This window comes from Gadus macrocephalus, chromosome 2, assembly GCF_031168955.1.
Source record: "Gadus macrocephalus chromosome 2, ASM3116895v1".
In the NCBI taxonomy this organism is placed as follows: domain Eukaryota; kingdom Metazoa; phylum Chordata; class Actinopteri; order Gadiformes; family Gadidae; genus Gadus; species Gadus macrocephalus.
Genome location: NC_082383.1, coordinates 2,530,233 through 2,556,745, shown reverse-complemented (window position 1 = coordinate 2,556,745; position 26,513 = coordinate 2,530,233). Strand labels below are relative to the sequence as shown.

Here is a 26,513-nt window from a genome sequence, read left to right as displayed (position 1 = left end):
AAGAAATATTTTTTTTTATAAAAAACAAGCAAAGGAGCAGGCAAAAGGCTGGGATATGGTGGGGATTGGTCACGTTGACGGGAATGTTTAGTGACATGAGGGAGGGTGGAGGGGGTTAAAAAAAAGTCTCAATCACTATTCGACGCGCATGAAAACCAGCCGCGTAGTTATGAGGGAGGCCGTCCTCACACCGATCTTCCTCATCGTCATCGTCCTCAACGTCCTCCGGTTCAAGCAATGCCACCCCAGCCTTAGCTGCAATGTTGTGCAACATAGCCGTCACACATATCACGGCGCATGACTTGGCCGGAGAAAACTGGAGCCCTCCACCTGACTTGTGAAGGCATCTAAAGCGCAACTTCCACCTCCCGATCGTGCGCTCAACGATGCACCGGGCCAGACGGTGGGCTTCGTTGTATTCCTCATCATGGACGTCTCCCGGGTTATTCACAAGTGTGAAGAGGAATTATTTAAGGGGGGAAAATGCCGTGAAACGCACAGTGCATTCAGGATTAGGACTGATATATGTCGGTTTAAGCCTAATCAATTGTGTTTTAATGTCTTTAGCATTCATATAATTGCAGTCTATTTTTTTTCGTAGGCTACTCTGCTGTTGTCCTTGATGGGGATATATTTTAACCCTTTTTAACACAATTTTCCTGCGACATTCCTGCGTCTCCCCCTCCTACGGAGCCCATTTCAGCACCGTGTCAGTACAATCCTACGACGTCGTGAGTGCAGCGAATGCGCGTTCACGTTAAGAGGAGTTTCGGGAAACGCTCCAAAGAAATTGACGATGGATCGCAAGATCCATCGTGAGAATGATCGTACGAGCGTGGATCCATCGTTATCGGGAAACGGGGCCCAGAGCCAGGTTAACTTTGCATCCAAAACAACAAAACCATTTCACAAAAATAAACACGGCGTCATTTTATTTAAAAAATATTTTAATGCACCATTAATAAAGAGTCCAACGCATTAATACAAGAGAAATATTGCAAATAATATTAAAAATAATAATCATCCAATTAAAAGGAAACAATAGAAAATAACTGAATTGGAAGGTATGTACATCTATCCTCCTGGAGACGTGAGGAAGAGAAACAACTTATTTACAGCTTGGAATCGAGTGTTTCTACGAGAAACAGACACATCTACAATATTTACACGTGTTTCTTTGAAGATCTTCTTTGCAAACCTTTTTCGTAGCGACAGCGGCTTTGCACTGAACGGCTGCTGTTTGCAAAGAGACAAAAGCACGTTTTCTATTCGTCGTGCCTGGGGAGGCGCACCGACCGTCGACCAATCAAATAAAACGCAAGAAAAAGTACAAGAGAAGGAGCCAGGAAGAGCCGCTCATAGGAACAGAGGAGCGGAGAACGCGAGCGACCAGACCCCCGAAGCCCTTGGTGTCTTCCCCTACATGAGCTGAAGCTCAACAGCGGCCAATTATCTCTAGAAGACACACGCAGGCCACACTACCCCCCCCCCCCCCCCAGAGAGCCGTTAAGCACTGATAATCTAACTGTCTGATCAGTCTGCAGAGGCCCCCTCTCAGAGGCCTTACGATACACTTCACCTCGAACAAAAACAAAAACAGGACATTCCCATCTCAGTGAGCAACAGATGAACGGGAAACACAGACTAGGGGTGGAGTTTGGTCGGAATTGCGGGTTGTTTGAACGTGTCGGGAGGGAGAGGAGCGGACTGATATAGCGGTTGACTTCGTGGCCGGGGTAATGTCCAGACCCAGAGATCAGGGGTCTACCGTGGGGGGGGGTCACAAAGAAAAAGGGGGAACCTCACAGAACTGGTTAGACACTAAACCTCAGTGACACGGCCTCGACCTGGCCAACACTAAACCCACACGGCGGACGATGTGAAACGTATCGCTCGCACTCATGTCATCGTCCACCACTATTCTCATTTTTTTGTAACATTTGCAACGATAAAACTATAACGTATAAAACTGTCCCATCCTCTGGTACAGAGTGGGGAGGGGGCGACCCCCGTCTCGGGCTGCAAGACACTTACAGATAACGCAACCTAAACCAGAACAAGGAGAAAACTCATGTTGAATACCAAGTAACTGAACCCAAGATAAAGCTAAAAGTTAAAAAAAAAGCTCCGAAATCATCTTCATAATCGAAAGACCTTGCATAACTGAAGACCTACTTGAACCGAGGAGGTTATGCTAAAATCAATGGCCGGAAAGGTGGGCCTCTTTTCTATTTTTTAAAACCCTGAATTTGTTACGCATTTTTCCTTTGCGCGGATGTCAGTGTGCGTATGTGTGAGGAAGAGGCACAACACACACACACACACACACACACACACACACACACACACACACACACACACACACACACACACACACACACACACACACACACACACACACACACACACACACACACACACCACTTCCTGGGTAAATGTTTGTGGGTAAGGAAGGAGGGAACGGAAAATCGCAATAAAGGTAAATCCCGCCCCCCCTGGTGAGTTTGGCACACCACACACTGACAGATGGGGACGGAGACGGATGCAATAATGCCGGGAACTGCTAGGCAACAGAGGAAGCGGGCAAGCGTGTGTGCGTCCGCATGTGTCAAAAGTGCAAGTGTGTGCATCTCTGTTTCCTGGATTAAGCCGTGTAAACCACAGGTGGGGCGGGAGTGTGGGGCTTGGCGAGGAACACTACCCTTGGGTGGGCCCGACCGAAATGCGAACCAGGGACGGAAGAAGGGGAGATTCTGGGTGAGGAGGGAGAGGGAGGAGGAGGGAGGAAGAGGAAGAGGAGGAGGTTCTAGTTGAGCGTGCCGCGGCAGTTCTCGGTGCCGCACAGACAGGGGATCTTGTTGTCCTCCAGGGGGAACTTGTAGTCGTAGGTGATCTCCTCGTTGACCGCGATGGCCTGCTTGGAGTAGATGACGATCTTCTTCTGGGACTCGATGGTGATCACCTTGGCGTAGCAGTTGGGCTGGAGGGGGAGGGGGGGGGGGGGGGGGGGGGGCGGACAGAAGACGCCGTTAGTGACACTGGTGTCGCCGATATATTGTTCAGCCGATATTGGCTGGGACCAGAATTGCAGTACCCTGTAGGTCAGATTTAAGAGCTAGATGTGACCGCGTCTTTGAGGATGTCTGCTTCGTGCGACTTCCTGTGAGAGGCAATATCACTGGTGGGGGAGGGAGGGAGTTTTTTTGGTTCCTTAATCTCGTAATTTATTTTGAACTCCTTAATCTTACCCCAGCCGTCGTTCAGTCCTACCAATCCGACTTTAGAGGAATAATCTAAAGTCTTGCAGCAGACGAGCTCTGATCTAGGTGGACTGGGGGTTTCATTACCTTTCGCTGCCTATTGGTTGCTACCCATCGTTCATTTCCCCGACTTGAAGGCAAGCTAAATCCTCCTGTCCAAACATTCAGGATTCCCATCAATAGCGTCTAGACTGGCCTCTGTAGAAAGTTCTGTGGTTCCCCTTATGAGAGCCCCTCTTTAATGAAACGGGAACAAAAAGGTGCACTTCACAGGGTTCCGGGCCAGGCAGTGTGCCATCTCCGCCCACAAGGCCTGCTCTAACAGAGTAGGACCCCCGGATCCGAGATTCACCCTCGGTCATACATCTCCGGGAAACAGGCCCCAGGATCAAGACGAAACCAAAACACCACAAAAGCCTTTTCTGACGGGACACATCCGCAGACATGGATAGCGGTTGAACACTGGCGTCCGCAGCAGGAGAGTTGGCTCACAATTTGGATCTGCCTCTCCCGATGCACCCTAATGCTGATAATGTTCACACTTATTGTATGTTGTACGTCCTGGCACTTAAAAATAGAACTTAGCATTTTGTGCAACGTCTTCCTAGCTTTCTTTGTTGTTCACGGTGAAAGGTTTAATCTATGAATTGTTAGTGCTTGGAACTTGGTTCTATGAACATCCTTACTGCAACGACAGCGATAAGTTGTTTCTCTTTCTTCGGACAAACATGCTTATTGAAGTTGCTTTGGATAAAAGCGTCTGCTAAATGCCCTAAATGTCAATGATATTCTCTGACTCGCTCCTGTAACTGACTCAACGATGCTCCTTGATCTACATATATCCTGTAAACTCAGAGGCTGTTTAATCATGCAGACGCTTTGTTTACAGCGCCGTAAATACAGCCGAGTGTCTGCTTAGAAATCCCGTCTCAGCTTTAGAGCTAAAAGCGTCTCCAGCAAGAGGATTCAGTTACGCTCACACAGCATCAAATGATGGGAAAGCTTTCTGCTTGGTTTGTTTTCCTGCCATGCCGAGCCTGCTTCAGAAGTATTTATTTAAAGATACACAGAGTATATATAAAACTCCAAACACTAGATAACATTCCTGATGAATACTATCTCACAATCTGTAACAGCTGGAAAAACAACTGCATCGTTTGTAGGTAGTGTCTAGCATCAATCCAACAACAGCCTGCTTCAGTTTGCATCCTCTTCGTGACAAAGACCTCGGAGTCATGCAAACTACAACACCGGAAGAAACAAGTGCTCAGGCAGCGACCACAGCATGGCTCCACTCACGCGCCCCTAGCGTGGTCCAACCCCCGGGCGTCTGGGTGCCAGGTACCTCACGCTGTGATACACGATACATGGCCCACGATGCCGTTCAAATCGCGAGACTGCAAATATGCGTTAATCAATATATCATTGGACATTCCTATCCTATCCACGTTTTTCATTGACTCGTCTTTGGCTAGTACCCTTCCGTTAAAGTTTCCTTCATTTGTGTGTTAAGCGCCACCCCGAGGAGCAGGGAAATCTGTTTAGAGCGCCTTATTTTAACAAATAAAATATCTCCGATCTAAATGCAAAAAAAAAAGTAAAAAATAAATAAATAATAATTCTCTCGATATTCGCCGCCAGTATATATAGATTCTCGCATTGCACGAAGAAGGACGACGATAGATCGGCTTATCGCTATTTGGTCCCGCCCTTGACTCACAGTGCAGCAGTGGTTGATGAAGCGGGCCAGATTGCCGCACTTGGTGGCGTCGATGATGGTGTCGTGGTCGACCCGGAAAAGGTAACTGCTTCCGATGCCCTGCTGGGCGTAGCGCTTCTCCCGGTTGTCCGCCACCATCTTGGAAAAGCACAGAGAGAGACGGGACGGCGAGTTAGGATGTGAAACACGAGACCCAAACGATCTGAACACCCCCCCAGAACTGGAGGGCGAAAGATATTTTTCTCGGCCGGTATTGTTGACGTATCACAGATATACCGTGTCGGGGTATGCGTTTGTATGGAGCCAGTTTCCTGCCATAATTCAAACCTGAAAAAAAAAGTTTCAAAGGCTGGGTTTGAAAACTCAACACCTTGTAAAAAAAGGTTTTGCAACACTGAAAAAAGAGATTATAACCTGAAAAAAATTCAAACTAAAATTCAAACATCTGTAAGCATGATTTTGTGTTCTACTTTATCTTCTTCATCATTTTCACCAACACATTTTCAAAGTTCAAACAATTTCACCAGCGCATTTGCAGAGTTTCAAATCTGGCACTGTTCTAACAGTGTATTTCATTGTTTCCCGGTTTTGAAACCTTGTAAATGGGATTCTGCAAACAGGTGTTCATACATTGAGAAATAAGTTTTGAAAGGTTGTATGTTTGTATGTTTAAACTTGTAAAGGTGTACGTTTACGCCATTGCAACGTATTTTTTCAGAACTGACTTTTCAGCACTGACTTTTCAGAGATTTGACCACACAGGCGGAAGCTTTGAGTCACGTGAATATTGGCAGTGTTCTGTCGCGCACTCGTTTTGAAACTCCTGACAGTCAAGTCTGAAGAAACAAAAAACGTTCCTGGGGGCGGGACCATTTAGCTTTAAACCTATTGGTTGCTCTCGGCTGACGTACATTCCAATCACATTCTTGTCATCGGCAGAGCACTGTCAATCACGCACAGCCGGGTGAACGGCACATGTGATTGGAATGTACGTCAGCCGAGAGCAACCAATAGGTTTAGAGCTAAATGGTCCCGCCCCCAGGAACGTTTTTTTTTTCTTCAGATTTGACTGTCAGGAGTTTCAAAACGAAGTGCGCGACAGAACACTGCCAATATTCACGTGACTCAAAGCTTGCGCCTGTGTGGTCAAATCTCTGAAAAGTCAGTTCTAAAAAAATAGGTTGCAATGGCGTAAACGTACACCTTTACAAGTTTTTAAAACTAAATATTCAACCTTTCAAAACTTATTTCTCAATGTATGAACACCTGTTTGCAGAATCCCATTTACAAGGTTTCAAAACCGGGAAACAATGAAATACACTGTTAGAACAGTGCCAGATTTGAAACTCTGCAAATGCGCTGGTGAAATTGTTTGAACTTTGAAAATGTGTTGGTGAAAATGATGAAGAAGATAAAGTAGAACACAAAATCATGCTTAGAGATGTTAGAATTTTTGTTTGAATTTTTTTCAGGTTATAATCTATTTTTTCAGTGTTGCAAAACCTTTTTTACAAGGTGTTGAGTTTTCAAACCCAGCCTTTGAAACATTTTTTTTCAGGTTTGAATTATGGCAGGAAACTGGCTCCATACGTTTGCCGATATACTGTATATATCGACAGCTTGAATATCGGCCAATATATCGGCATTTTTTTTTTTAATCTGCCGATATGTCGACATTTCGAAATTCTGCCGATGTGTCTATATTTGGAATATCGTCCGATATTTCTATATTTTGAAAGACTGATGCATCTAATATTCTGAAGATCGGCAGATATATCTAATATCTTGAATAAGGATATTTCCATATTGGTAATCTTTTCCTCCCGATATCGGCTTCAGCCCCTTAAGCCCAGTTGCCGGTCGTGCTCTACCCAGACCTCGAAGACGAGTGGACCGTTACCTGTCGGATGTTCTGGCCCACGTACTCGATGACCATCTCGTCGGCGGCGATGGCCTCCATGGCGAAGAGCCCCCACTCGTGGATCCGACTCCGCCCGAACCGCAGCTTCTTCTTACGGAACTGCAGGGAACACCGCGGTCATAAGCCTTCTTAACACGCATGGAACTGGAGACACAACCGGGATGTGCGTGTGTGTGTGTGTGACTGTGTGTCTGTGTGTGTGTGTGAGTGTGTGTGTGTGTGAGAGAGATTCGGTTACACTTATGGTGTGTGTGTTGTTCAGTTACCCAAGATAAAGCTAAAAGTAAAAAAAAAAGCTCCGAAATCTTCTTCATAATCGAAAGACCTTGCATAACTGAAGACCTACTTGAACCGAGGAGGTTATGCTAAAATCAATGGCCGGAAAGGTGGGCCTCTTTTCTATTTTTTAAAACCCTGAATTTGTTACGCATTTTTCCTTTGCGCGGATGTCAGTGTGCGTATGTGTGAGGAAGAGGCACACACACACACACACACACACACACACACACACACACACACACACACACACACACACACACACACACACACACACACACACACACACACACACACACACACACACACAGAGAAGGTGAAGCTGATGCATTCACAACGTTCAGGAAGAGAGTTTGCAGACACTACATTTTTGCGCTTCACAAGGAACTCGAGGTAATTGACTTGATGAAATGTGAAGGTCGAGCCAAACCTTAGTGCTGCGTATGAAGGTCAGTGCTAAAGGCTCACATTCATTCAGACATGGTTCGGGAGGCTTCTAGGACTACTGGTTCACTCAGCCAACCAGAGGGAAGTTATAGACCAATTATATTGTCTCCTACCGCCCATCTCAGGCTGGTTCAGAAATCTAAAAGCCATCCTAAAACTCGATATACAGGCTGGCTCCGTGAGGCTGACTGTACATTCTGTTCAGTGGACCATTGTCATTATTAAATTCTGCTTTATCTGGACTGTAAGAGTATCGCTTCAAACCGGTCTCCGTATCTCCTTTCAGGAAGCGAGACGCACAGAGTCCCACACAGATTAACATCTCGTTCTTCAGAGAACGGCCTTCATTTTCGGAGAGATTATCGTCGCCGAATACTGAGGAATTAGCATCCTAGCAGTTCACAATAAATTAGATTTCTCAGAATCCCCAGAGAAGCTCTTAGTAACTTGCGATCTCGGCCGGATCGGTTTATGGACAGCGCCATTTGTGTGGACGCAGTCGCACAATAGTTAAAGTCGAGGTTCAACCCCTTTTCAGAGCTAGGAATGGCGACCCGGGACAAAACAGCGGTCCGCACTGAAGGATCCGGAGATGAATGAGGACTCAAATGGTCACGTTATCGCTCGTGGTGTACAGCGCGTCCCTCAGCAGGCAGCGTCCAGCTGCAGAGCTGCGTGTCCAGGTGTCTCCAGGGGTTTACCTTAAGCTGGTTGAGCTTCAGGAGGTCAGAGTCCATGACGGCGGGCGTCCCGATGGCCGTCAGCAGGCGACGTTGCTCCGAGCGGCGCTCCGACAGCAGTCGGTTGGTACCCTGACCGGAGGAGAGGGGTCGTGTCAATTGATGCATTTATTTGGCACTTTGTGTGTGTGCGCGTGCGTGCGTGCGTGCGTGTGTGTGTGTGTGTGTACGTGTGTGTGTACGTGTGTGTGTACGTGTGCGTGTGTGTAGTGTACGTGTGAGTGTGAGTGTACGCGTGTGTCTTACATTATAAATGGGGACACTTAATAAGGGTACAACAGTGAATCACTGATCAACATTCATTTATGCGGTAATAAGCATAAGCATACAATGAACTAACAGTTAAGGAATGGAGCAGTCATACAATGAACTAACAGTTAAGGAATGGAGCAGTCTTTGTTTCCTGATCGGGTTCTTGTTCATCTTAGGTATTAATTTATACAGTACAGACTTGTTTCCCTGAAGCCACTTCAAACATACGAAGCTGTGTTTCACTGTGACTCCTTCTTCTGCTCATTTTAACCATTTCCTTTTTTTTAGTAAAGTGGAAGAATTTGGTTTCAACAGTATAACACTGTTATGTCTATAACAGGATAGCCCTATGTCTGCACACACATAATTCCCTTATTTGACTGTTCAGGCTGACTGGTTTGCATCGGAAGCCACGTCACACACACACACACACACACACACACACACACACACACACACACACACACACACACACACACACACAGTGAGGAGGAAGCAGTCCAGCACACGTTCCCAGACGACGGTCACGATGATAGATAAGACCAACGCTTGAGCTGCAGAATACAATGCGAGCGCTGTTCTATATTCACACACGCATGCACACAATGTGAACTCAGAGGAAATATTATCAAATGGGTGGATTTAGATTGAGTTAAATTAAATTAAACACAGGAAATAGGCGTGCATGTTGCCCAAAAGAGAAGGAAGGCCAAGGCTTATGGAGGTAAAGGAGAACGGGGGGATTCTGAAACACAATGCTGCTCATTGTTAAATACAGTATGTTTTAAACTGTGGCGTTTAATAACATATAATTTAAATAATTTCATAACCAGAAAATTGCCTCTCCCGTTCTATTCCCTTGGAACAACAAAAGCTCATCCTAAGTGCCACGAACACTTAAAGCCAACTATGTCGATATACACGCATCTAGAGACGATTTAGTAAAAAATAAAAAAATTGTCAGAATCGTTGCCACTAAGCAGAAACGTACATGTACCAACGTTTTCATCGGGTGACTATGCGGCCATAACCACAATCACAACAGGGTTTATTGGCTGGTATAAAGCCCTATCCGATAGACTGGGAGCTGCACAAGGTCAGCTCACACACTTGGCTAAACAGTAAGCAGCACTTTGACACGCGACTGCATTGCAAAACTTTCGTTCTGACCTATCCACCAGCCCTGCTCTGACCTCCAGAGCTACTTGTGTTAGTTTTGCAATACATTCAGAACAAAGTGTGCTCCAGAAGTCCAGGAGCACAGAACAGTCCCTTCCTTTATGTGAGCGAGCACGTTTGCTAAGTAGCAGCAACCGATTCGAGAGGTTATAGTCGCTGAGGGCAGTACCGGATTAAAAACGATTCATACGAGTAACAAGTGTGCAGCCATCAATGTACTCGTGTCAATAATATATCAATCTACTTTTCTTTTTTTTTTTTTACATTCAGCCCACGAGCGTGTGAACATTTTTAGCACAGAAATTCAGATTATTATTACTTTTTTCAGATTTCTTTTGTATCCTACATGTTCTCACGACAGACCTACAATTTTACAACCCATTTGCATACACAGACACTCCCCATTCGCCCCCGGCCAGCGCCATCAGCCCAGCTCTCTGTTATCAGCCAAGGGGCCCAGGGACCCCGAGAGCGGCCTTGAGAGAGTCCTTGAGCTTGTCAAGGCCGCTCTCTGACGCAACATCCACCAGCTATCACCAACGGCGCCATGCCTCAGATAAACTCTGATGGACTACGCCCCTCTTCCTTCCTCCCCGCCTCAACCTCCCTCCTCCTCCTCCCCTCCTCCTCCTCCCCCCCCCCCCCCCCCCCCCCTCCAACCCTTCTCCCCCCCAACCCTTCTCCCCCCCAACCCTTCTCCCCCCCAACCCTTCTCCAACTCACCATGCTGTCCAGGTTCTCCATCTCCAGCAGGACCTGCTCGGGCAGGTCCAGGTCCAGGTATGCGTCCTTCTCCTTGCGGCTGATGGCGTAGTATCCCTCGCTCCTGGCACAGCCCGTCACGTGCTCCCGCAGCAGCCGCTCCGCGCTCTTCTTCTTGCGGCGCGGGTTCGGCAGGTTGGTCGGTGCGGGCGTCGTCAAGGAAACAGCCGTAACATGAAGGGTGGTGGCGCGGCGGTGGGCCGGCGATTAACGTACGACACTCGAGTGAGGGGTTGGAAAAAGTACTTTCGAAAAAGTAAAAATACCGGTAAGACCTTTTGGTAGCTATGGTGATGGGTGTTTGTGGTTGGAAGTCACCGACTACCGCCTCGCTCCAGCATGGTGCCATAAACATAACGCACACAATTTAAGGTAAAGTAAAAAACGATATCGTCACAACGATGTCTTATGATTCTGATATTCTGTAATAAATGAATTACTATGCAGACAGTCCAACGGTTCATCGTGTCCCCAAATGTTTCAAATGAACGCTAACAGAACAGAACCGTTGCCTACTGGTGAATACCCATCAGCACCCCCTGCAGGCCGTTAGCGGTAGCTCAGTAGCCCTGAAAGGATATTGGTGTGGCCGACCCAGTGGGTGTCGTTGAGCCAGTCGGTGCGGTGGTCCTCCTGCAGTAGCTTCTCGTACGTGGTCTTCAGCAGCAGCAGGTCCTCCGTGTCCAGCCCCGAGTTCCAGATGTCGTACAGGATGGTCATCTGCTCGTACTCGCTGCGCGTGTCGAAGCTGACGGGGACCAGCGGCAGCGCCGGTGTCAGCGGCCCGCCCGCCGCCGTCGGGGTGGGGGGGCCGGTCTTGCGCTGGGAGGAGGTGGTGACCCCGGCCTCCTGCAGGAAGAGGCGCTCGCTCTTCCTCACGTCCTCCAGCTCGTCGTCCTCCGAGGAGCTCGACAGCTCGCCGGACTCCAGCTCCTCCACGTCCACGTCCTCCTCCGAGTCCTGGGGAGACGGGGCCGATGGGAGGGTTAGCGTGGGCAAGAAACTCAAGCGGCCGCAAACAACCCAACCGATCATGAACGCGTCTGAAACGTGGACGAAGGGGTCTTCGTCCACGTTTCAGACGGAGACGAGGACCCCTAAGGACCTTCAGGTACCGCGCGCACCTTCAGGTACCGCGCGCACCTTCAGGTACCGCGCGCACCTTCAGGTACCGCGCGCACCTTCAGGTACCACACTCACAGGTACCACACTCACAGGTAACACACTTCCAAACAGGAAGCTCACACACTCAGCGCCACAACGTACCGCCAGCTTCCCCTTCCTCTGCTTCTTGCCGGGCCGCTCCTTCTGTCCCTTCTTGGCCGGCTTGCGCTCCGGCTTCTCTTTCCTCCGCCTCTTCTTGCTCTTGTCCTTCTCCGCCTCCAGACCCTTGGCCGCCGCCCCTTTCCTCTTGTGGGGCGGGGTCAGCGCGGTCGCCTTGGCGACGGCGTCCCGGGCCTCGTACAGCGGGCCGCTCGACGACAGCTCGTCGTCCCCGCCGCCGCCGTCGCCCCCCCGCGGCGCCTCGCCGATCACCTCCTCCGGCGCCTCCAGCACGCCCGAGATGGCGGCCAGCTCGGCGGGGAGCAGCGGGGCGTGGTCCTGCTTCAGGGAGGCGGAGCTCCGCCGGGGGGCGGGCGCCAGCAGCACGGGGGGCTTGGAGTAGTTGTGCTCCGTGAGGACCACCACGCCCTCGGCGTCCATGACCAGCGTCAGCGGCTCGGGGGACAGGAAGAGCTCCTCGTCCATGCGCTGCTCCTCCGCCTCGTCCGACGTCTCCGTCTCCTCCGAGTCCCCGGCCTCGGGGTCCGCCAGCGCCGCCAGGGGGGCCCCCGGCGGGGCCGTGGCCAGCTGCAGCAGGCTGGACACCCCCAGCTGCTCCCGGAGCCTCAGCTGGCCCTCGTCCTCCTCGCCCGGGGCCCGCTGGGCCGCCGGGGACCGCCCTCGGCCCCGCTTGACCAGGGGGGGGGGCGGGGGCGGGGCCTCTTCGTAGGCCATCCGGCACATGGAGGCGTGGTCCGGCGGCAGGTTCTGCACGGTGAGGCACACCATGACGGGCGGGGGGGCCGCCGCCGCCGGGGGCGGGGCCACGGGGGACTTGGGCGACTCCTTGCCCCGTTTCCACGGCAGCTTGCCGGGGCTCCTCTGCGGGGACCCCAGGGCGGCGGGGGGCTTTCTGTGGTCCTCGGGGCTGGCGGCGTTGCGGCTGTGCGGGGGCACGGTGAGGGCGTTGCCCTCCCCGGGCTTGGAGGCGAAGGGGAGGAGCTGGACGGCGTGGGAGGGGGGGGTGGCGCCGGCGGCGGCGGAGAGGGGGGAGTCCGGCGGCCGGGGGGGGGAGAGCAGGGGCGAGTCGGCGGCCCCCTGCTGGGGGGAGCGGGACGGCAGGGGGGCCGGCGGCGCCGCCGGTGGCGGCGGCGGCTTGACGTCGGGGTCTTCGGTGGAGAAGGAGACGGCCTTGCGGCGCTTCTTGAGGGGGGGCAGCAGCACCACGGGGGAGGAGGGCCTCGGGTAGGGGGGCGACGGGGGGCGCTTGGACGGACCGCTGGGTTTCGTTTCGCGGGACGCTGCGGAGACGGGACAGGGGGGGAAGGCGTGAGTTCGACTGGGAGACGAGACGCTGCTTTCAATAAATGGGAAACAGACTGAATTTACTCCGGGAGCCGGGAATCGAACTAGCAACCTTCCGGTTACCAGCCAACCCGCTCTTACCTCCTGAGCCACATGCCGCCAATAATTTTGAAACCAAACCATGAAACAACTTGTTCTAGATCAAAAGTGATCTGCAAACGTTGACTCAAATCGCCCCCCCATGGGCCAGCAACAGGTAAGTCTTGCACTAGCATGCTGAAAGCATGCTAGTGCAGTTGCTGGTCGAATTGCAACACTACTGAAACATTTCGGACTACAGTATCACCCGTCAAGAAGACGAATGGTGCATTGTGTAGGTGGACCGGCACTCCGGGACCAACAGGATGCTAGAGGTACTTGTGATCGGTCTCTGTGAGCCACACTACTCCACCCACCTGGTCTTTCGCCCGCTTTGGAAACCGTAGCTGAGGAACTCTCCCTGAGGGAGAAAAACAAACACGGCACAACAACATGGTATCAGGTCAATGTCATCGTATCACTCTGGAGGAGGGTGGGCGGGGGGGGGGGGGGGGGGGGGGGGGGGTGATGATGTACGTGCTGAGAGGGCCCCTATTGTACCGCCAGGTGTGCGTGTGAGGAGCTGTTTACGAGGCGTTGGAAAACCGGCCTTTTCCTGTTTTTTAAGTGAAGTCCACCTAGATGTACGCGAGATGGATCTAGATCTAACGGCCTTCCCAGTGGACTGTAGGAAATGATGCTTTGTTGCGTTACGTCACTAAGGAGCGGGGAAAGGCCGGTTCACCAACGGTTTGTTATGGCTGAGCCCAATCACAACTGGTTGAATAACACCGGACGCGTTATTCCAAAACACACACCTGCCGTCTGCGTCTTTGTGGCGGTCCGCGGGCGCGCCGTCCAGGGTGGTCTCGTCCATGGTGTCGAGCCCCTCGCTGTCCAGCCGCTCCCCCTCCTCTTCCTCGTCTTCGTCCTCCGAAGAGGAGCCGGAGGAGGAGGTGGAGGAGGAGGAGCCCCCGGAGGAGGAAGACAGGCTCTCGTCATCGCTGTCCGCACTGAGTGCGTCGTCTGAAACCAAAACGGTACGATCAGGAATGACAACTGAGAGGCAGGAAACCGGGCCTGATGTGTGATTGCTCTTAAGTTAATGTCACCTTTTAAGCGAAACAAAACTCCTTATCTTTAAAGAGGAAATGGGGTGCATTTACAAAATACGAATGAGGGGATAGACTGTTGGGATGAGCCTACCTTCACTCTCCTTTCCACTCTCCCCTTCCTCCTGCAGAACCAAGAAAAGACAAAAAGAGGTTGGTTACAACACTGGCCAGGGCCAGCTGCACCGAGCCCAGCGATACATGCACGCACGCACACACGTACACGCACGCACATGGAAACACTCAAAGCACTTTTCAATTAACAGCCTCACAGTCGCCCATTCCCGATCTACTGCGACTTAAAGCTATTCATTGATCAACAACACGAAACGATCAATGAATACATCCACGTGATTATCTACTCCAACACGCGTGTGAGGGAGTCTCTTCTCATCTCAGACACCCAACAGGACCCTAGGTGGACCCACGAAGACCCACGAAGACCTATGGAGGGCCAAGGTAGAAGACCCCCGCCCTCACACACCTTCTCAGAGGACGATCCGTCTGAGGTCTCCTCGCCCTCGCTGTCCAGCTCCCAGGGCTTGCGGTTCCTGGGTTTCCTCTTCCGGCTCTTGCTGCTGCTGCCACGCTCTGGCCCACCATGGCGTTCCCTGTCGGAGTGTCGGTTCTCCGCACCTGGGACGACACACACACACACACACACACACACACACACACACACACACACACACACAAGCGTGAGAACGGACCAACTTCTGACGCACAACCTATTTTTGTATTCCGTTTTTCCCTTGTTGACGTCTCCGTTGATCCTGTCCCAATGGGATCGTTCTCTATTCATGTCTCCGGTCCTTTATGCTCGGGTCCTCAACAACAACAATCGGTTCCCTGATTGCTGATTGTTGTTTTGTGATTTTTCACTGATTGTTGCTTTGTGATGTTACGCTGATGGTTTGTTTTGAGATAATTCACTAACTGCTTCTTCTGTGTTTTGGTATTCTTAACCCTTTCAAAGTTCAGACCCCTTTTTTCCAGACCACCATTTTAAATATGTTTGGTTGTTAATGGGTAAAGGTTAAAAAGGGTAGGCTTGCTATTTTGGACCCACGAGGCAATACAATACAGCATTGTGCTAGAACAGACCGTTATGAAAATATGGTTGTGACTGGTCTGTGACCAGTCACAACCATATTTTCATGTTTTCACAACCATATTTTCAATGATTGATGATGATGATTACTTGGAAATCAAGTAATCATCAGGGTATCCATTGTTCTTAAAATGCTAGAATGTTTTATTAGCTATTGCGCTGCAACAGTTTATTTTTTATTTATTTTTTTACAATTGATACTGTGTCAGTTGGTGGGTCACAAAGTACAGGCTTATAGCTTATTGTCTATCGGATAGGTTGAAATGAAACCCTAACCCTAAAAACAACAAGGCAAGTAGACTGCCTCCCAGCTAATAATATGAGCTAACGTTTTGTACCAAAAGCCAGCGACCAGAACGGTGAACGGCAGATTCTTTGGCGGCCGCTGCCCAAACAAGATCCGAAGAAATGCACTGTCTAAACACAGAACTATTGATTCAGCACTCAATCACGTTTTCTCATGAGACCATGTTCGAACACGGTGTGTTCGTAGGCGAGGTGCCTACGAACACACCGTGACCTTCTTGTTTTGTTACAAATATTTATTTTTCTTTTCATATTTATTTTTCTAACATATAGAACATATTACGAATAAGAGAAATGTCACATGATCCTGACTCACCTTCGTCATCCTCGTCTGGCGGGGTCGAAGGTCGCGGCCTCTTCATGTCCTCTTCGTCCAGCTCCTGTGGCTCCTTCCTCTTGACCTGGGAGGACGACAAGGGTCACATGACAAATCACGCACCATTCATTAATTAAGAATCTCGTCTCAGAAACCTTCAGTCATGAGCTCAACCAGAAGATGAATTGATATCAAAAGCATTATTACATATCGACTGGTTTCATCAAGTCAAATGTAAGGTCTCAGAGTTGATATTTATCAATATAATAATACTTTTAAGACTTTATAAAATGCTTGTTAAAGTAGTCTATAGATAAACTAAACACCTCGGTAGAATCTAGTCTCATATGGTTGTCATAAAGCCCTGTGAGTGAATGAGTAAAGGAGTAAAGGAGTGAGTGAGTCAGCGAGTGAGTGAGTGAGTCAGCAAGTGAGTGAGTGAGTCAGCAAGTGAGTGAGTGAGGGAAGGAGTCAGCGAGTGAGTGAGTGAGTCAGCAAGTGAGTGAGTGAGGGAAGGAGTCAGCGAGTGAGTGAGTGAGTCAGCAAGTGAGTGGGAGTGTGAGTGGGTGAGTGAGTGAGTGAGTGAGTGAGTGAGTGAGTGAGTGAGTGAGTGAGTGAGTGAGTGAGTGAGTGAGTGAGTGAGTGAGTGAGTGGGTGAGTGGGTGAGTGGGTGAGTGAGTGAGTGGGTGAGTGGGTGAGTGGGTGAGTACCTTGAAGGAGGGCAGGCGCAGCGGCCCCCGCAGGGCGAAGCCCTCGACGCCCCCGCTCTTGGCCCAGTCCACCAGGGACACCAGAGGGTCCCGCGGCCGGCTGGCCGTCTTCTCCTCCTTCTTCTCCTCGTCCCGCAGCGCCGACACACCCCGCACCATGGTCTGGAACGGCTGCGCACACAGACACACACACACACACACACACACACACAAAGACAGACACAGACACACAAAGAAAGACAAACACACACGCACAGAAAGACAGACACAGACAGACACACACACACACACACACACACACAGAGACAGAGACAGAAAGACAGACACAGACACACACACGCAAAGAAAGACAGACACAGACAGACACACACACACACACACAGAAAGACAGACACAGACACACAAAGAAAGACAAACACACACGCACAGAAAGACAGACACAGACAGACACACACACACAGACACACACACACACACACAGAAAGACAGACACACGTACGCACGCACAGACAGAAAGACAGACGCACGCACACACACACACAGACACACCCATGAACGCACAGAAAGAAAGAAAGAAAGAAAGAAAGAAAGAAAGAAAGAAAGAAAGAAAGAAAGAAAGACACACACACGACAAAAGTTAATCAACACTGCCCCCTGGAGCTCCAGCTCAGCATAGACCTTCTCTTTCTCAACAGTTTACACATCGCCTCAGTCTAAGACGCGTCCAGTTAGAACAAGAGATGCATGACTCCCCACAGACACATCGGTTGCTGTTCCACAGTTGCCATGTCAGCATGGGGACATCCCGTCAGCCGTGGCTGTGTGGGCGTGGGCCCTGTAGTAGCCGTAGCAACGCACACATACAGTGCATTGTTTGTATGGAGCAGGGAACACGGCCTTGTGGTTATCAACCCAACCTGTGCTGCTGACTCCATAGCAGCTCACTGACCCCGACGCTGAAGCTAGTCGTACCAATGATGAGAGTAGCGCTAATAAAACTTGTAATGCTAATAACACTAGTAATGCTAATAAAGCTAGTAATGCTAATAAAGCTAGTAATGCTAATACCGCTAGACGCTAACAACAACACCAACAACACTAACACCAATAGCACTAACAACACAACCAACGCTAACAACAAAAACACAACAAACACAAACAACACCAACACAACAAACACAACCAACAACACTAACAATAAGAACACAACCAACGCCAACAACACCAATAACACAACCAATACTAACAACAATAACAACACCAACACAACAAACACAACCAACAACACTAACAATAAGAACACAACCAACGCCAACAACACCAATAACACAACCAATACTAACAACAATAACAACACCAACAACACAACCAACACCAACAACTCAACCAACACCACTAACAACAATAACAACACGAATAACACCAACAATATAACAACACCATTAACACAACCAACACCAACAACACACACGACAACACCAAAAACGCCAACAGCACCCATAGCACCAACAGCGCCAACAACGCCAACAACGCTAACAACAATAACGCTAACAACGCCAACAACGCTAACAACAATAACGCTAACAACAATAACAACGGCAACAACGCTAACAACAATAACGCTAACAACAATAACAACGCCAACAACGCTAACAACAATAACAACGCTAACCCCACCAACAACATCAACAACACCAACTTACAACATCAACAACAACAACAACACTAACAACACCACCACCACCAAGCGTGCGCGCGGCCTCACCTTGGCCTTGGTCTCCTTGCGCTCCCACCACTCGTCGAAGGTGGCGAAGGCGATGTTCTCCACCATCTTGCGGTTCAGGTCGCGCTGCATGATGTTCTTCATCTCCTGGATGAGCGTGGCGAGCGCCAGCTGCACCGTGGCCTCGTGGGGGCTCTCCGTCAGCAGGGGGGGCTCGTCCCCGGGGGCGCCGTACTCCTGCTCCTCCCCGGGCGGCATGGTGCCGTAGCCGGGGGGCGGGGCCAGGTAGGACGGGTAGTGCGGCGGCAGGACGTGCGGGGGCCAGCCGGCGTGCGGCGGCGGCGGCGGCTGCGGGAGGCCGTGGTGGGGGGGCAGCGGGGGCAGCTGCGAGGCGTGGGGGTCGGGGTAGCTGTAGGGCGCCATGTGGGGGGGCATGTAGTGGCGCTCCGGGTCGTAGTGCGCCCCGGCGCCGCCGTTGCCCCCCGCGCCGCCCCCGTCCTCCGCCATGTAGGGGAGGTGCGGGGGCATGGCGTGGTGGTGGTGGTAGGACGAGGGGGGGTAGTCGCCCGGGGGCGCGGCCTCCTCGCCGGGCGGGGCGCCGGACGACGAGACGCGCAGCTGGTGCAGGCGGCTGAGCATCTGGGTCTGCATCTGGAAGGACATGGGGGGCCCCCCGCTGTACTGGCTCATGAGCTCCACCGAGCTGGCGTAGTCGTACATGTGGGGGGGCATGGGCGGGGGGTACTCGGGGCGCAGCTCCATGTGGGGGGGGGGGGGCGGCAGGGCGTAGCCGGGCGGCAGGTGGGGCGGGTAGGAGGGGTGCACGGAGGAGCCGAAGTGCTGGGGGTCGGAGAGGGGCGGCGGCGGCGGGGGGGAGGCCGAGGGGTCGCCCCCCCGCCGGGCGGCCTGCGACGACTGCGACGGCGAGGAGGCCCGCGAGCCCGCCGGCTGGTGGCCCGTCACCGTGGTGATGGCGCTCGCCGCCTCGTCCTCGTCGGAGATCTCCATGTCCTCGCCCGAGGAGTGGGGGGACGACTGGGGGGGGGGGGGGGGGGCGGGGAAGAGGACAGCGGGTCAGTCATTCGTCCACAATAACAATAACATCAACGTCACAAACCACATGTTCACGTTTCTATGACACTGAAATACAGACTACCCTAAATTTACGCTTGCGTCTGTGAATCTCGCTCACTTTATCCAAAATTCCCTGCAAATTCTTCACACGTTCTTTGATTTCATGTGAGATACGTCCAAAAAAAGCTGAGTGGCAATGACAGTTTTCCGCAACCCAAAAAAACTCGTTCCCTTGACACGCAGAAATGTCCCCCTCCAACCCCTCCGTTCCCCTTCCTACGATTCTCCACCATATAATAATAATAATAATAATAAATCAGTCTTGTATAGCGCATTCCGAGGACCCAATGCGCTGTCAAAACCATTGACAACTTTTGCATTCCAAGCACCTGCGGTTGACAGGTAAGATGGATTCTCCGATCCAAACCAGGGAAGAAAAGGCCCTGATTGGTCAGAAATTTGCCGGGGGCGGTCCCAACATGCTACTGCTACCCTAGCGCGTGATGCAGCTTCCTGCGTGGGTTCAACTCAACCGCTCCGGCCCCCCTGTGTGAACACATCCGTGCATCATCATCATCCTCCTCCTCATCATCATCATCATCATCCTCCTCATCATCCTCCTCCTACCTGGCTCTGTCCGTTGTAGGGGGGCGTTCTGGCCCCCACCCTCTGGGGCTCCGTGGTGCCGGGCTGGGGCCCCTCCTCCTGCGTGGCCCCCGCGGCCCCGGGCAGGCCGGCCTGGGGGTCGTCCGAGGAGGGGAGGTGGGGGGAGTAGGTGGAGGAGGAGGAGGAGGAGGGCATGGCGGCCGCTATGACCGGCGGGCTCTTCCTGCCGTCGCCCCCCTTGCCGGGCTTCCTCCCCCGGCGGCCCTCCCCCTTCCTCCGCTGCTGCTCTCCCCCGTCCCCCTCCCCCGCCCCACCGCCGGCCGCCGCCGCCGCCTTCTGCCGCTCCTCCCCCTCCTCCTCCTCGTCCGAGGCCAGGAAGGAGAACTTGGCCTTCTGCTCCTTCAGGAGCATCTCGATGCGCGAGTCCAGGCTGCTGCTGTGGTACACGAACGGCAGGCTCTCATTGGTCGAGTCGGGCTCCGGGGAGGAGGAGCCGTCCCCCCGCGGCGGCGGCGGCGGGGAGCCGACCGACGGGGAGGGCGGCTGCCCCTGGTGGGGGAGGGAGGTGGAGGACGGAGAGGTGGAGGAGGAGGCCACCGTGGAGTGCGGCGGCGGCGGCAGCGGCGGCGAGCCGGGCGGCGCCGGCGGCGTCTTGGGCGGCGCCGCCGGCGGCGTGCTGGGCCGCCGCTTGGGCTTGCTCCACTGCTCCTCGCGCGGCGGGCTGTCCCGGCCGAAGTCCAGCGAGCCCAGCGTCTCCGCCACCGCCGCCGCGATGACCGAGGCCGGGGGCAGCGGGGGCGGCGTGGGCGTCGGCACCGGCCCGCCGTGGTAGTCCTTGTCGCCCGAGCCGGGCAGAGAGCCCCTCTCTACCCCGCCCCCCCCCAGGCGCGAGGCGGCGGCGGCGGAGGAGGGGGGCGGGGGCTCCAGCGGCGCGGCCGCCCCGGGCTCCTTGGAGGGGGCCGGGTAGGCGGGGTACGACGAGGGGGGCGGGGACATGCTGTTGGAGGAGGAGCGGTGGGCGGCCGAGGCGTTGTGGCGCGGCCCGCCGAACTCGGCGTCGCGCTCGCGGTCCCGCTCGTGGCTGCTGCGCCGGCGGCCCGCCGCGCCGTGGTGGTTGTGGGAGTGGTGGTGGTGGTGGTTGCGGTGCCGCTGGTGCCCCGGCGGCTCCCCCGAGCGCGAGCCCAGGCTGTCCCGCCGGTAGCTCCGCTCCTCCCGGCGCTCCTCGCGGCGCTCCGAGTGGTGCGAGGAGGAGTGGTGCTTGGAGGACGAGGAGGACGAGGAGGACGAGGAGTTCGTGTCCTGCTGGTGGAAGGAGGAGCGCCGGCCCCCGGCGCCGTAGCGGCCCCCGCCCCCCGCCTCGCGCTCCCGCTCCCGGTCGGCGGCGGCGGCCGGTGGCAGCGGGGGCGGCGCCTCGTACTGCGCCGAGGCGGGCGGGGGCATGGACAGGTGGTGGGGCCCCCCCGGCGGGGGCCCGGCGTTGGGGTACATGGGGTAGCAGGGCGGCTCGTTGTGGCGGTAGGGCGGGTACATGGGACGCCCCCGGTGGTAGCCGGACGGCTCCTGGGGCTCCTCGGGGTAGCGGGACACCTTGTACCCCCCCACGGAGGAGGTGACGGCGGAGGAGGAGGAGGAGGAGGGCAGCATGTCCTGGGGGGGGTAGCCGCTGCCTAGCGCCCCCGCCGTGTAGCCGGCGTGTCTGGAGGAGAGAGCGGGAGAGGGAGGGGGGGCAGGGTCAGAGACTCGGGGTCAGCGTCTGGGGGGGGGCTGCTCGTCGACCTGGATGGTTCTTAGGTTCGGGTTCTAGTGTGTCCGTCTCATCGTTACAGTGATCTCAGTGTAGTTCAGTGGCCGAGCGCACCGCTAACAATAAGCTAAACAACAACAACAACACTCACTACTCTGGTCCGTATTCTACAATTACAATTAGGACATTCAGCAGACGCTTTTATCCAAAGCGACTTACATCGGTTAATACACACATTGACCGCCGACGGCAGAGTCAACCACGCAAGGCGACAGCTCGTCAGGAGCAGTTAGGGTTAAGTGTCTTGCTCAGGGACACATCAACACTCAACCTTTCGGTTACAAGACAACTGCTCTGCCTCCTGAGCTACGCCGAGGCTTAGGACTATTCTACAGTCCTAAACCTTAATTGATCCATTATTGACCATCTTAGTTGATGGTTCTAAACTTCTACGCTTCTTCTCTTCCCGTTCGAACCTTAAAAATACAGACGTGGCCAAATAATAACAAACCAAAACCTCCGGACAAATTGCAGCTGGTTCTGAACTGTGGCAATACCGACCTCCATAGCTCAGACCCTCGACTCTCCAGCCTGTCCCTGTGACCAAAGCCTGGTGTGTCCCCGTGACGCGGCCCCGGAGCGGAACAGAGACAACCCACCTTCCGCCGGCAGCGTAGCCCGAGTCCTGCGGGAAGGGCGTTCCCGAACGGGACGAGTACGGAGCGCCGCCCCCCTGAGAGGAGGCCGAGGAGGCCGGCGTGAAGGGGCCCGTGTGCGAGGGAGGGGGCGTTTCCAGCCGCTGCTCGCTGAAGCCCGGTTCGCTGGAGCACGGGGTGACGCTCCCGGGGGCGGGGGCCGGCATGGCGGCCGCCTGGACCACCATCTCGCTGGAGAGCCGCCGACGGATGTCCGAGGACTGAGGGGGGAACGAGAGCGGAACCAAAAGGGTAGAAGTATGGTGTCCTCGTTTAATTCAACAGTGATCGCTTTGTTGCAATTTGAATCAACACAGAAAAGGTTTACTCGTCACAGAGGAGTAATAATAATGCAAAAATAAACAATAAAATAATGTGCTAATCATGAAAACCGGTGATGCCGCGGGCTTCACGGATCTACAACTTGTTGTAAACCTATTCTCCCTAATTTAATAACCTTTAAGTTATTTAAAAGTCCTGAGTGTGTCAGAAGGTCTCCTGTTCCGGTCGACAGTGTGTCCACCTTATTCCGCGACGTTCTATGTTCCATGATTCATCTTGGCACGCCAGTTTTCCACGTCCGGTCGAGTGCCGTTTACATAACGGCTAGCACATTTGCACCGCTAGCACATATCTTGAGGGCTACAGCAATAGCTTTAAAAGTTATAGATTATATTAGGTCAAAATGGCAAGTGGAGCCCAAACTACTCCTCTCACTAAAGTACTACCGGCTACGTATTCTCGCTTCTAACTGGGAATGGGAAGCCGGACTGGTCGTCATGGCGGGCGCGCATTGTTTAAGCCTGGAACAAGGCGGGTAAGACCGTATATTTGAGACGGTAGAGCTTAACAACAGCCCTGTACTGAGGCCGGTGGAGAGATCACACAAAAAGTGAAGGAGCCGCGGCGGGGGGGGGGGGGGGGGGGGGTCGTACCGTGTCGGGCTGCGTCACCGGCTGCGTGGTGGGCAGGCGCTCCGTCAGGGCCTTCCCCCCCAGGGGAACCGTCTGAGGGGTGAAGGCGCCGCTGACCAGCAGGTCGTAGATCTTCTGCCTCTGCTGGCCTGGAGGGCACACAGCGCCGTCACCGGAAGACCACAGACACAGGGTCAGAACGCATCCAGACACAACACACTACACACGGCTGTATCAGACACACAAACAGCACCAGCTTCTATTTGGATACACTCAAACAATGACCGGTATTAATTCCCATTCGTCTTCTTTTTTTACCAAACTAATGATCGTTCCCCTCTTTTAATTAAACTTTTTAATTAACCCTTTGTCAGCTCCTACTGAGTAATAACACAACAGTGTAACTATTGCAATAGCCCGTTCAAGTGCCTTCAGAAAACGCCAAGATCGGTCACACAAGCGGAAAAAAACTGCACACAGTACCTTTGATGTCCAGTTGGGCGTGGATGATGTTGCCCATGACCGAGGTGTTGTGGAGCTGCTTCACTGTGTCCTTGGCCCCTCGGGTGCTGGTGAAGAGCACCCGGGCCAGGCCCAGATGCTTCCTGGTCTTGGGGTGAAACAGGATCTCCATCTCCTCCACCTCGCCGAACTTGGCGCACATCTCGGCCAGGAAGGGCTCCTTGATGTTGTCATTGAGGCGGGCGAAGGTCACCTCCTTGAGCGGAATCTGGCCGATGTAGAACTCATCCAGCTGTGGGGGGGAGAGGCACGGTGCGTCAGAATAGATGGGCGCGTGCATGCGTGGGTGCATGCGTGGGTATGCAGGGGAGTCAGACACACAGTCGTTAAAGTCACAATGTGTAAGAATTGTCTCCTCTCAGGGTAAATGGTGGGAGACTTTTAAAACTTCATTAACAGCATTCAGTACACATTAACTGGCTGTGCAGAGGGCCAGTTTGGCTGGCCGGGGTAGAGTTGGAAGAGTTTAGGAGTGTCAGTAGGAAGTTTCTTGTCAACAAATAAGAGGTATGAGCTGACTAGCATATTTTGTATTCGTACAATATATCAGCAGTAGGATCTGGTTTAATTCATAGCATTGTTGAAATCACCATCGATCAGCATTGACTAATATTTTCAGCATCAAGCTAGTTCAAATGTTACATACAGTGAGACTTTAAGAGCTTGAAGTGGCTGCGAAAATGAGTCATGTATTACATTACTGCTGGGTAACTAGACGTAACATAAATATTGAAGTCATTCCTCCCACCTTGAACTTGGGCACTGGCAGCGACAGCTCTGTGTATCTGGACCAGATTCTGCGAGGTCTGGGGTCTTGCAGATTTCCCACCGGATGAAACTCGGGGTCCTGGAATGGAAAACAAACAGTTTATTTTTAGACACAACTAATAAAGAGGTTTCAGTGGAACCGTTTCGATTGTAGATGTGCAGTACGGTGTAAAGGAACTCACCGGCACGCTGAAATGCACTCCATCGTATCGGTAGATCTTTTGGGTGACCCTCCGTATTGCCGGGTCCTGCACAAGCTTGTAGCTCTTCCACTGCAAACTGAGGGCTCGTTGTGATTCAGTCCCACTGTCTGGATCCATCCTACAGCTGGACGTGGAAACACCAAGATGCTGCTCAACTATACAAAATCTGGGCACCCAATAAGGTCTCCACCACGAACATACCCCGAGTTGTACTTCAAGATGTGCGTTATACGGATAAACTGTTATAATTATACCACACAACTGCTGTGCCAAAGCGTGTGTCGTGGTGTTGTTGTGGCAGTGGGCTTAATGGTATTCTTTGTTATTGTGCTATTCAAGCTTGCCATCAAAACGCCATAAACTGCGTCACAACAACGCATCATCACGAATGCCTCTCAACAGACACAAGTCAACTCCTTTCGGGACCTTTCAGGAATACACGCGGCGTCCCGTTACTCTCCCACCGCGGGACTCGGATCGGCTCCCCGCTGTCACAACAACGCGCCGCCCTACGTCACCGCCTCCGAGCGGCAGCTAGGCGCGTGAGCCACCGCTGGAGGACCTCAGCGTTAATGCACAGCGCATCAAAAACACACAAATACTGCTCATATGTGACACAAACACTCGTACGGGATTACCGCGTTAGTCGCTCCGACGACCTAGGTTATAGGCAGCTAGCGGAGCCTGTGCGCGGCAGGCGCCTCCTGCCATCTCGCTCCTCGGGTTTAAGCCACCGCTAACGCGTTAGCATACAGCTCCACTAGCACCGAGTTAAATAAGACCTTATCGGGACCACTTCCACGCAACGTGTCGGTCACATGTGTGCCGCGTCTCCCTCCGCTAACGATCGGTGGAGCAACGCAGAGCAGATACGGACCATAAAGCGAGCCGGCCGAGGTAGGACGCTTTGCCCGCTCATTCGGGAGCAGCAGCCCGCCGCTCCGCGCAGCAGCGACCGTGAGGCCTGCAGAAAAACACCCGGTCCCCGACGCTAAATCCGCGTGTAAAGCTCCGCTCTGGGACCCCGCCGGCGGTCTCATACGATACCCCTAGCGTTCCGATTGCCTGACGATGTGCTACGACCCCCCTGCGAACGACCGACTTGTTGTTTTGAGACAAAATCTAAATATTATGGAACGATCGGCCATCGCGAAACCAACCTGAAAACCTCGCCTGTTCTCCATCAGTGAGGTAAACGCAGTCCGCTGCTCAGCGCCCGCACTTTCGATAAGGAATGTAGTCGATACATTGCGATATAAACAACGCAGTACCCCCTAAAATTAGTCTTCGTGTTTCTGTAAATATTTACATATTATTACGTTGACGTTAATACGCGCAATAGCTTAATAAACTTTTCTTTAGAAGATAATCGAATCTGCCTCATACAGCCACAAATAGTTTAAACGGAGGATTAACACAGCGCCCTCTTGAGTTGAGGTTGTGCTCTGCAATTCATGACACCGACCCGACCGTCTTCCACTAAGTTCAGGTCAAGGGTCAGGGTTA

At 52.8% G+C, this 26,513-nt stretch overlaps 1 protein-coding gene across 2 annotated transcripts; it reads right to left on the bottom strand.

Moving 5' to 3' along the window:
• Positions 1–929: 929 nt before the first annotated feature.
• Positions 930–26,349, bottom strand: setd1a (SET domain containing 1A, histone lysine methyltransferase). Of its 2 annotated transcripts, none has more exons than XM_060069581.1 (21): positions 26,168–26,349; positions 24,987–25,131; positions 24,785–24,883; positions 23,998–24,268; positions 23,536–23,663; positions 22,565–22,821; positions 20,183–21,857; positions 18,524–19,516; positions 16,759–16,929; positions 16,049–16,133; positions 14,800–14,951; positions 14,410–14,440; positions 14,022–14,229; positions 13,581–13,624; positions 11,824–13,121; positions 11,139–11,517; positions 10,519–10,700; positions 8,326–8,436; positions 6,881–7,000; positions 4,981–5,118; positions 930–2,980 (listed from the first exon to the last, which is right to left on the bottom strand). In XM_060069581.1, exons 2-21 carry the CDS (start codon positions 25,122–25,124, stop codon positions 2,807–2,809), a joined length of 6,654 nt encoding a protein of 2,217 aa, XP_059925564.1. In that variant the 5' UTR covers positions 25,125–25,131; positions 26,168–26,349; the 3' UTR covers positions 930–2,806. The 2 variants fall into 2 exon arrangements, with proteins under 2 accessions (XP_059925564.1, XP_059925572.1); XM_060069589.1 differs by lacking the exon at positions 26,168–26,349 and adding an exon at positions 25,646–26,161.
• Positions 26,350–26,513: the final 164 nt, after the last annotated feature.